This window comes from Pantherophis guttatus, chromosome 1, assembly GCF_059756535.1.
Source record: "Pantherophis guttatus breed Tessera chromosome 1, ASM5975653v1, whole genome shotgun sequence".
Taxonomy (NCBI): Eukaryota; Metazoa; Chordata; class Lepidosauria; order Squamata; family Colubridae; genus Pantherophis; species Pantherophis guttatus.
Genome location: NC_142063.1, coordinates 176,989,417 through 177,003,654, shown reverse-complemented (window position 1 = coordinate 177,003,654; position 14,238 = coordinate 176,989,417). Strand labels below are relative to the sequence as shown.

At 41.6% G+C, this 14,238-nt stretch overlaps 1 protein-coding gene across 7 annotated transcripts in view; it reads right to left on the bottom strand.

Annotated features, from left to right (window-relative positions):
• The window catches only part of SPAG16 (sperm associated antigen 16), a 539,401-nt gene that overhangs the window by 179,772 nt on the left and 345,391 nt on the right, over positions 1-14,238 (bottom strand). For 5 of the 7 annotated variants that reach the window (XM_034433548.2, XM_034433584.2, XM_034433602.2 and 2 more), the window contains one exon: positions 9,049-9,114. The exons of 1 other annotated variant lie outside the window; for it this stretch is intronic. In XM_034433548.2, coding sequence (XP_034289439.2) covers positions 9,049-9,114 — 66 coding nt within the window. Of the gene's footprint in view, positions 1-4,999; positions 5,030-9,048; positions 9,115-14,238 lie in introns of those variants that run through there. One more of the 7 variants, XM_034433608.2, reaches the window with a different exon arrangement.

Sequence of the window (14,238 nt, the reverse complement as noted above, 5' to 3'; positions counted from 1 at the left end):
TACTCAGAGAACATGGACGATCATGTAAAATTGGTGCGAACGGTTCTGAAAAAACTCAGGGCTGCTAAACTATATGCCAAACTTTCTAAGTGCGAGTTTCATCAAAGTAAAATTGACTATCTTGGATATCGCATATCACATGAGGGGATAGAGATGGACCCTGGAAAGGTTCGGGCCGTATTGGAATGGACCGCCCCACGCACCCGCAAACAGTTACAAAGTTTCCTGGGGTTTGCAAATTTTTTAATAAAAAAGTTTTTATTTTCTGATCAAACAAGTATACAATATAAACAATCATTCATACTATCATCAGAAAAAAAGAAAAAAAAATCAATTTGGTAAACTCAATCTTCAACCCCTCCTTACCACCCCCCACCCCCGACTTCCCAGAACAAAAACAGGGCATAGATTTCACCAAACATTCGCTAAAATAAACTAGCTAACTACAAGATTTAATAACTCCCAAGACCCCTTAACTCCCCTTTTACAATTTCATCAACCTCCCTTTATATAAACACAAAGTAACATGTAATCCAATAACTCTAAGAATTTTAAAACCATTAACAAATCTTAAACATTCAAACCTAAAAACATTTTTCCCCCTCCTATTTTTCTCAAAGTTCAGATATTTTGAAATCTCATAACAAAAAATAAACCTTAGATATTCACTAATTAAATTTCTACATTTTTATAATTAACCATTAGTACATTAACTAGAAAACCAAAAAAGATTAATCAACCATTAATACATCATATTTAAAGATCAATATTCAACTTTATACTTTTTCCCCCTCAGTAGTTATAACACCTAAAACATAATCAATTTAAACCATGAATAGAACAACTGCAAAGCCAAAAAAAAAAAAAAAATTAATCTTCCATTCTTGGTTTCTTATTTTGAAATCTCATAACAAAAAATAAACCTTAGATATTCACTAATTAAATTTCTACATTTTTTAAGTTTCTAAATTTCCCCCTTCATTATTCCTCCCTCCAATTTTTAAAATTTAAAAGATAATCAACAACATAATTAACCATTAATACATAAACTAAAAAACCAAAAAGGATTAATCAACCATTAATACATCATATTTAAAAATCAATATTTAACTTTATACTTTTTCCCCCCTCAGTAGTTATAATACCTACAACATAATCATTTTTAACCATGAGTAGAACAACTACAAAGCCAAAAGAAAAGGTTAATCTTCCATTCTTGCTTTCTTTTTATATTTTTTCCAATCTTTCTGCATCCCTCCTACTTCTATTTTGAGGAGGTTTTTCATTTTAATTTGAGGTTGATATAACTGCAAAAATTGTCCCCTTTTTAAAAAAGTTTCCTCTGATTTAGAGCCCCCAAATCGCCTCTTCATGCTTATATAAATCAGTTCATTCCTTCGTCTGTAAAATCAAAGTTTGTCAAGAGTTTGTGAAGAAAAGTTCAATTGTTTCTTTTCTATTAAATGTATAGATGCCACTGACAAGTCTCCTTCATCTTCTGAAACTTCGAAAGTCTGATCATTTACTACTTTTTTCCAAACCAAGTCATAATTTTGAAGGATTCTATCAATTTTTCCGAAAAGAGCAGAGAGTAAGCTCGAAAATTCTTGAGAAAATTCTTCCACCCTCTCTGCTGCAATATCTCCTGAGTTGTCATCATGCTCCGTAGTTGTTTTGATTTCCTCAGTCATTTCTGTTGTTATCCCTTTAAGAATTGCTATTTGGTTACTTATAGCTGCAGTATGATTATTCATGGCTTCTTTTATAAATTCTGTAAGTTCTGCATCAAAATCCTTACAACTCTGTAAATCAGACAACTGTTTTGTTTCTGACACCTCCAAATAGCATCCAGCACTTTCAAGATCTCCTTTCTTAGAAGCCATTTTATTTTAAAGAAATTTTCTTTCTTCCCACAACCATAAAATCATAAAGTCAGAGCCATCCTTTTGAGCAGCATTCAGCAATTTCTTTATAAACAATCTTTTCCCAAACAGCTCTTCAAAATCTATTCCAGCAACTTAAAGCCAGTCTCTGAGCACGAGTCTATTAGCAAAAACTTTTTCTAACTTTCCCTTTTAAAATCGCAACAAAGAAACGCCATCTTAACTTCCAGCTCAGAAAATCCAATTAGAAACATTGTATCCCCGGAGTTAAGTGTTATACTTGCAAAAAGCTTGTCCTCCTGCTTCTGTTCCGCCTGCTTTTTTGAAATCATTTAATCTTCTGTTTGACAGCAGAAATTGGACGCAACACCTAGCTCTGTAAAAAACAGAGTCCCCCCGGATCCGGAGCTTCAGTGGGCTGAACGGGGAGCTCTCACCCTCCTAACCCCTGGAATTAATCCAGGGGTTTTCAGGGAGCTCTACCCTCACCCACCTGCTCTCCTCCCCTTCTTTTCCCGAAGGGGAGATTTTCAAGCCGTTTGACAGCTGATTAACGCTGTCAGAACGGCTCAACGGAATCACGGGGGCGGCGGTCTAAGAAGACCGTCAATGGTGCTGCGGAGCCAACCCGGAAGGTTTGCAAATTTTTATAGACAGTTTATCCCCTCATTTGCCAAAATAGCACTGCCTATAACAAATCTACTGAAAACTAAGGGTGAGGCAAAACCAAGGCCCTCACGACCTCTTGAATGGACTATGGACTGTCAAGCAGCTTTTGAAAAATTGAAATGACTGTTTGCTGCTGAGCCGGTCCTCAAACATCCAGACATGGAAGAGCCTTTTGTAGTACAAGCAGATGCGAGCGACGTGGCTGTGGGAGCAGTACTTTTGCAAAAGAACGCAGAAGGGGAATTACAACCCTGTGCTTACACGTCCCATAAATTATCAGAAACCGAGAGGAGATGGGCCATATGGGAAAAGGAAGCTTTTGCGGTGCGATGGGCATTGTTAACGTGGAGACAATTTCTGGAAGGAGCAAAACACCCTTTTGAAGTTTGGACTGATCACAAAAATCTGGAGGCGTTGAAAACACCACGTAAACTGTCACCTAAGCAAGCTCGTTGGGCCCAACATTTCAACCGTTTTAATTTTACCCTACGCTACATTCCTGGTGGAAAGAATTTCATGGTGGATGCTCTCTCCAGAATGCCTCAATACAACAGTACCAAGAAAGAAGTGGTTCAACCCATCATCCCTTCCACACAACTGGCAGTGCCCATGACTACCAGAGCTCAGGCAGGGCCGATCCAGCTTTTTCGGACGACCTACTACAGAAATTACAAGAAGCCTTAAAAACTGACGAATGGTTTAAAACCCATTCAAATGAATGCACTCTCCGTGATGGTCTAGCTTGGATTGGGGCTAAATTGTATGTTCCCGAGAGTTTAAGACTAACAGTATTACAATATGCTCATGATGCCAAGGCAGCCGGACACTTTGGATTTGTTAAAACTCTACATCTTGTTAAAAGACAGTTTTGGTGGCCTGCCCTCAAAAAGGGCCGGACAACGTGGCTAGTTGTCCGGTGTGTGCCTCAGCTAAAAGACCTCCGGGGAAGCCACCTGGGTTGTTGCAGAGTGTAGCAAGACCGGATGCCCCTTGGAAGGAAATATCCATGGATTTTATTGTGGACTTACCAGAAAGTGAAGGGTGCACAGTCATTTGGGCAGTAACGGATTTGTTCTCCAAACAAGTACATTGAAGGGGAGCAACATTTTGAAGTCAAAGGAATTTTAGACTTTAGGAAGCACCATGGTAGGGTGCAATATTTGGTGGCCTGGAAACATTTCCCGTTGTCTCAAGCTGAGTGGGTGAACAAAAGGGATGTCCGGGCACCAAAGGAAGTGCAGTTGTTTCACAACAAATATCCTGATAAGCCTTAATGTCTATTTTGCAATCTTTTTCTCCCTTCCCTTCTTATTCCCTATTTAGGACTAATGTCTTTTCTCTGGAGGGGCTGAATGTCAGCCTCCGACTTTCCTCTTTGGCTGCCATAAGAAACGGGGGAGGGAAGAGCGGAGGGGGAGGGAAGCAAGCTGGTGGATTTTTGAAGAAACGAAACCTAAGCACCGGGTCAACCATCATCACGTTCCTGATTGATGATGATGCCAGACGTGTGTCCATCTGACCTCTGGGAGACCTTTGGATTGGGTGATTCATCATTAATCACCCAATCGCGCCTAATGCTTTAGTTTCAGCTTTCCTTGATTGCGTTCATTTCATTTTCCAGTAGAAGTACATTACTCTATAAAATATGGAGTTTGGCTCATTCTTTCCTGGACTTTGAAGGAAGCAAACCTGACAAGTAGTTTAACAGATAGATCATTTGAGATGCAGTCATTGGTATAGAGAGAGAACAGAAGTGGAGAGAGCACACAGCCTTGTGGGACCCCTGTGCTAATTGTACAGGTATCTGATGTGATTCTTAACTTAGCTTAGCTTTACCTGCTGCTTCCTGTCTGTTAGGAAGCTTATGATTACCTTTCGTTAGCCTCTGCTAACATCATCAGAGTGTAAACTACCATTGAAGAGATATTCAGCCTTATATATCATTGATCAATTTGGCCATTGCGCATGTGATAGGCCCATTCATCCGCCTCCCACCTATAATTAGTTCTGTTGTGTTTACTTCAGACATGTTAATCGATGGAGGCTTGGCTCCTGTTGCTTCCTCCCTTATTGTGTACCAGTTGGGCTGCCCATCCCCAGGGAATAACACTGAGCTGTCAGCTATTGCTTTAACAGCATTCTCTCCAGCCTCCTCCCACACACCACCACCTCCGCCTCACAGGCACATTTGATATAGCAACCAAATTTGTTTGTTGTTTTGCCTGTGATTTTGTGACAGGCCCGGCTCGTTCCTCATTATCCATATCTATTGTGGCTTGAGGCTGCTCTGCTGGGTTGCTCAGCATTCAGCCCGGGTTGGCTATGCCTCCACAGAACATATCTGCATGCCCAAAGGGGGGTGCCGTTAATCTCTACTCCCAGATAGAAATCGATCTCTGCTCACCCTGCAGGATCCTTCCCAGTGCCTCAATGCTTGGTAAGCCGGTAACAGGTTGATGTGCTTATTGATGGAGTTGCTGTTGGAAAATAGGCGCTCCTTTTAGTTGCATTGCGGGCAATAACTTCAGCCTTTTGAAAATTGAATGTGTGATTGTGCTCCTTCATATGTGGTAGTTTACATTCTGGCGATGTTAGCAGAGGCTAACGAAAGCTAAGTGGATAATATATTTTAAGTTCCAGAGATCGCAATGTCTGTCTCTTCATATATATATATATTTTCTAGGAGCAATGTGTGATCGTGGTTGTTTCTTCTTTTCATATCCCTCTTCACCCAAGTGCCAATCAAAGAATCCTTGACAGCTATCCAAAACAAATATAACTCCCCCAAGCACATCCTAGATCTAACCAACCACTGCCTATCCAACACATACTTCATGTATAAAGGACAAAAATACAAACAAATAGAAGGAGCACCCATGGGATCACCCCTCTCACCTGTCATCGCAAACCTCTACATGAAACATCTTGAAACCCAAGCCCTTGAAAAATCTGATCACAAACCCAAACTCTGGTTCAGATATGTAGACGACACCTTCGTAATCTGGCACACGGGAAAGAAAAACTGGACAACTTCCTCACACACCTCAACAGTCTACACCCCAAAATAAAGTTCACCATGGAAACAGAAGCTAACAACCAACTTCCCTTCCTAGATGTCTTAGTCTACAAGAAATCCAATGGCTCCCTAGGACACACCATCTACCAGAAGAAAACACACACAAACCGCTATCTACACACACTCTCACACCACCACCCAGCACAGATCAACTCCATAGCCAAGACACTCATCTCCAGAACAAAACGCTTAGCTGACGAACAACACCTAAAAACTGAACTACATACTCTCACTAACGTACTAACATCCAACGGATTCCAAAGAAACAAGATTATTAACCTAATCCAAAAAAAGACACCCACTAAAATCCAAGACAGAGAACAAGAAAACGGCAAAGCCCTCCTCCCATACATAAAAGGCACCACAGACAGAATCAGCAAGATCCTCCACAAACACAATATCAAGACAGCATTCTGTACAAACCGAAAAATATCCACCATCCTAAGAAACCCCAAAGACAAAATTGAGTTAGAAAATCAAGGAGTATATGAAATCCCATGCACCGCCTGCCCCACCTCATACATCGGACAAACCAACAGAAGAATAAATGCACGCACTGAAGAACACAAAAACTCAGTCAGAAAAGAGGAACCAACTTCTTCCCTAGTCCAACACCTTAAAGCCACAGGACATGAAATTGATTTTAAAAAAACCAGAACTATCACCAAAACTGAACACTTTAACAACAGAATAGGCTTCCGGTTGGCACCGCCGGCATCGCGGACGGTCTTTTCGGACCGCCAGCCCCGCGATTCCATTGGAGCCGTTCTGACAGCGCTAATCAGCTGTCAGACGGCTTGAAAACCTCTCCTTCGGGAGAAGAAGGAGAGGAGAGCCGGTGGGCAACGGTAGAGCTCCCCGGGAGCCCCTGGAGTAATTCCAGGGGCTTGGAGGGTGAGAGCTCCCCGTTCAGCCCACTGAAGCTCCGGATCCGTGGTGACTCCGTTTTAAACGGAGCCAGACGCTGGCGACCAACTCTGCTCTCAACAAGGAGATTAATTGATTCCAAAAGCAGACAGAACGGAAGCAGGAGAACAAGCCTTTGCAAGTATGTTGCTTAACTCCTGGGATACATTGTTTCTATTTGATCTTGCTGAGCTGGAGGAGGAAATGGCGTCTTCATTGTGGCTGGAAAAGTGAAAGTTAAGTGCTTGTTAATAGATTTGTGCTTAGAGATTGGACTTAAACTGTTGGGATTTGAGAGCTGGGTGTAGAAAAGACTATCTTGCTTGATAAACTACAAATAAATCTGAGAAAGCTGCTCAAGAGATTTTATGGCTTTGAAAAGAAAAATTCTTTTAAAATAATATGGCTTCCAAGCAAGGAGTTCCTGAAAGTGGTGGAAGCTCTCTAATGGCGTCAGAAATGACACAGAGAACTGACTCACAGAGCCAAGAGGATTTTTTTAGAGACCTTACAGAATTTATAAAGGAAGCCATGAACAACCAAATTGTAATTATTAATAACTTTACAGCAATCATAGAACGAAAATTTATAGAACTGGTGGAGGATATAAAAGCAAATGAGGATGTTTTTGAAGGAAAGCACAATGACAATGAAAGAGACATTTTGACTAAAACAGAGAAGCTGGATTTGGCTGATTCTCAAGAATCTTCTAACTTTCTTCCTGCCCTTTTGGAATTAACTGACAGAACTTTTCAAAAATATAATTTGGAGCAGAAAGAAGAAGAAATTGACCAGCCCTACGAGGTTTCGGAAGATCTGGCAGAGGCTTTCACACAATTAACTGAAATGCAACAACTGGACTTTTCTTTGCAAACTCATCGAGTTAACTCTTCGTTCTATGAACTGACTGATTATATAAGCAAGAAGAGTCGATATGGGGGCTCTAAATCAGAGGAAATGGTTCCAAGAAAGGGACAAGTTTTAAAGATACATCAACCCCCAGTTGAAATTCAAAACCTCCTCAAAATAAAAGTAAGAGGGAGGAAGAAAGATTGGAAAAAATACAGAAAGAAAGGAAGAATGGAAGATTAATTTTCTTTGGTCTAATAATTGATGTATTAATGACTAATTACAATGATTAAGTAAATGAATTAAGAACTCAATTAATGATTAATTAAGGTTTAAGAAAAATATTTGAATTTTGAGAATAAAAGTAGGAGGGAGAGTAAAATGATTAAGTAAATGAACTAAGAATATCTTACAGATGTATTACGAGAATTTTAAGCTTTGAATCATCTATTAGTGTTTGTGAATGTTTTTAAAACTCTTAGGCTTAAAGGATTATATGTTATTTTGAGTTTAAAGGGAGGTTGATGAATAATCTGTAGAAGGGGAGTTAAGGGGTCTAGGGGGTTTTAAGTCTTGCATTAATTTAGCTTATTTAAGCGTATGCTTGGTAAAATTTATACCCTGTTTTTCTTCTGGGAAGTCGGGGGAGGGGGGTGGGAAGGGGGGGTGGAAGGTTGGGTTTATAAATGTTTAAATAGACAAGTGAAAATGTTATTTGCTTGATTATAAAAAAATAATAAAAACTTTTTCTCAAAAAAACAACAACAACAACAGAATAATCAGAGAAGCCATCGAGATAGAAAAATGTCCCCACAGCATGAATAAAAGAGATGATACCTCCCGCCTACCAGCCATTTGGAAACCTGCCCTTATTGACAAACGAATCCCAAACACAAAGAATAACAGCAGACCCACACTCATGATAACAACACAGGATGTCACCTCCACACATCCACGCAAAAAGCAAGCCCAAACCCACACCGATGATGAGGCACGACCACAAACCAGAAGCCAGACCACAGCTGCATCATTAACCACTTTAAACCCCTCCAATCCATACATGAAGCAAACTGACACACTCCATGAAGATGTGGCATGACCATGAACGTGGAGCCAAACAACAGCAAAGCAGGTCACGAGTTCAAATCCCCCTGCAACTCAGACCAACCTGAGCACAGCCAAGCCCCCACCCTATCAGAACACACCCCCAGCCAATCAGAGCACAGCCAACCCCCACCCAATCTGAGCACAGCCAAGCCCCCTCCCAATCAGAACACACCTTCACCCAATCAGAACACAGCCATGCTCCCACCCAGTCAGTTCACACCCCCACTGGCAGTTGAAAAGAAGAAACAACCACAATCACACATTGCTCCTAGAAGCACAAGGCTGAAGACACCAGCCTGAAGATGACGAATGAGACTTCGTCGAAACATCGCCAATTTTACACGGGAGAAAACCCGAATAACCAAAGACCTACATACAAATACACCCGAAAACCTCAGAAAACAAATATATTTATATTTATATATATATATATATATCAATCACATGCACTTTCTGTGTGTGTGTGTGTGTGTGTGTGTATATACATGTATATATGTCTATATACTGTATGTATGTATATTCTATTTAAACTATAATTATTTACTGTTTTTAACTTACCTTCATGTTGAACGTGGCATGGTTACAGGAATGCAAGTGACCATAGAATGTTTGAGCACAAAGTCCCTGGGGAGGGGGGGGGAACAAGAAAGATCATAAAAATCAGAAGATAAAAATCAAAATTGAACAAGCTGCAAAATATCATATGAAGACAACATTTGAATACAGTAGTTCTGTCTGGGAAACCAACTCACTGGGAAAGAGAACACTTAAGTACTATCCTGAAAAAAACACCTGAATGAAATGTGATCTTTTTAAAAAAATGAAATGGTACATCTTTTAATATAATAATTCCTGTATTTATAGATACATACATACAAATAAGAAAACTTAGGATACTACATATACTGTACTTATTAAAAAATATGTTTCAGTGAAGTCTATACTTATATAATATGTACTATTCTGGATACATATTTATACAGAAGTGTTAATGGGAGACAAAAGTTATGCATGCTAAAATAAGGTAAAATAAAGATGTACTTATTTCAAATAAAAATAAGAATATTTCTATTTCTCAATAAAGTATTTTAATATGTGTTATTTTCTGTGACTGGAAATGCACCAGAGCAATTGCCATTATATTAATGTTGGCTTAGTAGTTTTAGCTCTGTAGAAATTCTCGTCAAGTTGTTCTGGTCAAGTGGTCTTAAGCTGTTCTAATAATTCCCAGAAAGATTAAGATAAATTGCTATTCCCATTTTTTGTTTTTGTTTTTCCATATGCTATACATTCTATAACTTCTATACATAATAGCTTGACTTAACTTTTTCTTTTTTACAACAGACTAGCTGAATACCCGTGATCCGCTACGAAACTATGTGATCAGGCTTGATAAATCAACACTTACAACTTGAAAATTAATGAGTAGTTACGATCGGCCTCTCCTCCCCCTTCTCTCCCTCAGCCTTGCCCCACAGAAGCCTCCCCTATCCTATCCCCTGCTTGCTGCTGTGAAAGTAAAACTGAAACTGAAACTCCTCTCCTTTGCTTGTGTTTTGCATTTGGAACAGATTTCTTATCAGGTGGGGAGGGGGAGTAGAACTCCTTAGCATCAGAGCGTGTTAATAATAATATAGGAAATACTAATGCTCTGATGGTCATTTTGAAAAATCCTTTCTTAGTGACCACCTAGAAGCCAAGAGGAACATGTGGCAAATTTCAAGTTGTAGGCTTTACGGTTTTGGAGATTTTGTGATGATGCGTGAGTGGTATTTGCTTTTATATATATAGATTGACATGGTCTTATTTTATGTATATCTCTTGTAAACAAACAATGTGCTGAAAATTGTCCTTTTGCTGGGTAAATTAAATCAATTTACATTAATTTACATTAGATATTATTAATGTTGGTTTTTTTCCATTTTAGTTGTGATTTGATATTAATTTAAAGCTGCAGCCATACTTAGTTTCCCATTGTCTTTATTTCCATTTTTATTTTTTTACTAGAAAGCTCCTTATCTTGATCAGTGAGTATGTGCATAAAAGGCAGAGGGAAGGGGGAATAAAGCAAAGTCAAACTTGCAAGATTCTGTTACTATAGCCAATATTACTGATTGTTTTAGTCTTCTTGTAGAGTTGATTTCTTGATTTGATCTACATAAGTGAAGCTAACATCAATCATGTGCGTTACTTCTCCCCTCCCACCACATCATCTTGTGAATTAGGGAGGTGTCTGCATGAATTGCTTGTGTATATCTTCTTCTTGCTTTAGACTTAAGCCATGTTTCCCCCCTTGTCATTTGGTTATACATATATTCCTATCATTATCAAGGTCATCTTCCTTACACTTTACATGCAATCAGCTCCTTTCTCTATCTATTATCCCTGTACTCCAGCATCGAACCATTGGGAAAAAGAGTCAAAATAATTATATTTGTAAAATTCAGTATAGGAAAGTGATTGCTGTTGTAAAATCAAGTACACAGCAACAGTAATCCAATGATTTATTCTTTCAGGGATGTTTTAAATCAGCGGTCCCCAACCTTTGTGGCTTGGCAGCCTGGCTGGGGGGGGGGGGGGAGAGGGGAACTGGACCTGCACCGCATACACGAGTTAAGATGCACACATGCATGTGTGTGCCGGCATGCTGCTCATGCGACTCGAGCTGCACACATGTGCATGTGCACCGGCCTGCCACACATGCAGCCAGGTTCCAAATAGGCCATGACCCAGTAATGGGCCATGGCCCGAGGGTTGGGAACTCCTGTTTTAAATCATCCTGCCAAAGAAAATAGAGTAAAAGAAAAAAAGCAGGAGAGGAGAGTTGGCAGTGTCAAAGTAAGCTTTGAAGAACAACATCTGTATAGGTGTTAGATGGTGGAAAAATGGGCTGGGGAAAACCAAAACTCTCCTGGCTATGTTTTCTTAGTTTAACTCATGATTTAGATGCCTAGAAGTTAATAAAACTCATAATCTCTAGACCAGGACAGGAAAAGACAATACGTGCCATTGCTCCCCACAGTTTGATACTTTGGGACCCAAATCTATTTTTTTAATTTTTATCAGCTCATCTGACATCCTTAAACAACCCCATTCTGGAAGAAAGTCTCTTAAAAGCATGCTGTAAAGACTGCTGACCTTTAGGCTTGAGTACAGTGATGTGATTTATATCTAGTTGTCTGTACATTTGACCCAGAAATTTCAGCTGGTACAAATCCAGCAGCCAAGTTTGACTTTGGAAAAATGCAAAGAAGCCAGCTGGCAAATATAAAGGGCCGACTATTACTTTTAAAGCTAGCTCCAGGCCATTTAAGAAAATTCTTTCTTTCTTTTTAAAACTTTTTATTCCAAACCAATTTTCTACTTGGTAATGTGGGTGGTGGAGCAGTGTGTAATTGTAGGCCGCTAGGAATTCCACCCATCTAAGCATTCTGGGCGACAAAACGGGGGGTGTTGGCTTGTTCCCTGCTATAATGCCTAACAGCGGTTTGTGGTTGGTTATCAGTTCGAAACTCCGACCGTAGAGATACTCATGGAACCTTTTTATTCCGGCTACTGCGGCTAACGCTTCTTTGTCCAATTGGCTATAGTTCCGTTCTGGTTTTGACAGAGTTCAGGAGAAAAATGCGATGGGGGCTTCTGTTCCGTTTGGCATTTTGTGGCTCAATACAGCTCCGATGCCGAAAGGGGATGCATCGCATGCTAATCTTATTGGTAATGTCCCGCTGTATTGCACCAAAATTCTGTCCGAAGTTAAGAGGTTCTTTATGTCTTCGAACGCTTTCCTTTCTCGCTCCCCCCATCTCCATTCCGCCTTTCTGTCCAGTAGCCTGTGGAGCGGTTCAGCAGTGGTGGTTTTCTGCGGCAGGAAGATATTATAAAAGTTAAGCAACCCCCAAAATGCCTGCAGTTCGGTTTTATTTTTTGGGGTGGGTGCTTCTTTGATCGCTCTCAGCTTTCCCGGGGTGGGCCTAATCCCCGACTCCTCTATTAGGTATCCCAGAAACTCGACCTGGGTCTCCGCTAGCTGGCACTTGTCCCTTTTAACTTTGAGCCCCACTTTCTGGAACCTTGTCAACACCTCCCTCAGCCGCTGCTCCAGTTGGGTCATGTCTCTTGCTGATATCAGGACATCGTCGAAGTAAGGGACGACCCCGTCAATTCCTTGCAGGAGCCGTTCCATCAGACTTTGGAATAGCCCGGGCGCTACGCTCACCCCGAATTGCAGTCTCTTACATTTGAATGCCCCCCTGTGCGTAACGATCATTTGTGCTTCCGCGGTGGCTTCGTCTACAGGCAGCTTGTTGGTACGCTTGTGCTTGATCCAACTTTGCAAAGATTCTTCCCCTCCCCAGGGAATGCAGGAGGTGTTGTACTACCGGCACAGGGTATGCGCTTTGTTGGAGCGCCTTATTTAATGTACTTTTATAGTCTCCGCACAAGAGTACTGACCCATCAGGCTTAATGGGTGTCATGATGGGGGTTTCCCATCTTGCATGGTCTATTGGCTCTAAGACTCCCTGCACGACCACCTTAACTATCTGTTCATCTATTTTGGGTCGTAGCGCAAAGGGGACCCTCCGGGGTTTGATTCGGATTGGGGCTACCTGGGGGTCTAGATTGAACGTGATTGGGGACCCTTTGTACTTGCCTAGCTTGCCGTTAAACACTTCCGCGAACTCCCTCATCAGGTCTTCCTCCCAGGCGTCATTTCCGATGTGATCGATGCTGGTGATTGCTAGCCCCAGTGGCTCGAACCACTCATGCCCAGTAGACTGGGTCTATTTCTGTCCACTATTGTGAGGGGTAGCGTGGCTTTGAACCTCTTGTAGGCGATGTTGAACTTGCCGATACCTACCACAGGAATTCGGTTCCCTTGGTAGTCGATGAGCGTGAGGCGCTGTCGTTTGAGGTCGCGGGCTGTGATGTGTGGCAGCAGCTTCTTAATCATCGTCCAGGACACCATCGATAGACTGGATCCTGAGTCCACTTCCATCTTGCAGGGTCTCCTCTCAATTAAGACTGTTGCTGCCATCTTATTCGCTCTTCCCGCACTGGCGTGGCCAACCATGATGGTCTGATGGGTCTCACCTCGGTCTGTCCAGTGGTCATCGTTTCTTTGTCCTCGCCCAAACAGTTGCCTCTTCCCGCTGGTCTGGAACTTTCTGCTGCTTGTTGGTGAATGGGGGGGTCTGGTCCTTCTGGAGGCTGGCTGGGATGCTCTGCAAACCCTCGCTATGTGCCCTTTCTTTTCGCATCTCTGGCAAATAGCGTCCCAGAATCTGCATTCGGCTCTTGGGTGGTTTCCTTCACATCCTGAGCACCAGGCCTCTCTCTTTCCTTGTTGTCTTTCTTTACTATTGGCCCGAAGGTGATGGACTTCATCTTCCTCTTCCTCCTCCTCTGATTCCGAGTCCGCTCTCTCGTAGTGCACGGTCACCTCCTCCTTTACTGGTGGTCCGCTTTTCATCTTCTTCATAGCCGCCGCCAATTTCTGGGATGCCTCGGTTGTGGATGCTTCTTCCAAGGCCTCCTTGAATGTGATTTGAGGCCTGGCCAGCAACCTACTCTGTAACGTGAGGTCTCTCAGTCCCAGCACTAAACGGTCCCTCATCACCTCTTCCAGGTTCAGGAAGTCGCATGCGGCGGCTATTTCTCGCAAGGTCGCCACGAACGCACTGATCGACTCTCCCTCTCTTTGGTCCCTCCGGTAAAACTCATGCCTTCTTACCAGGGATGATGCCTGCG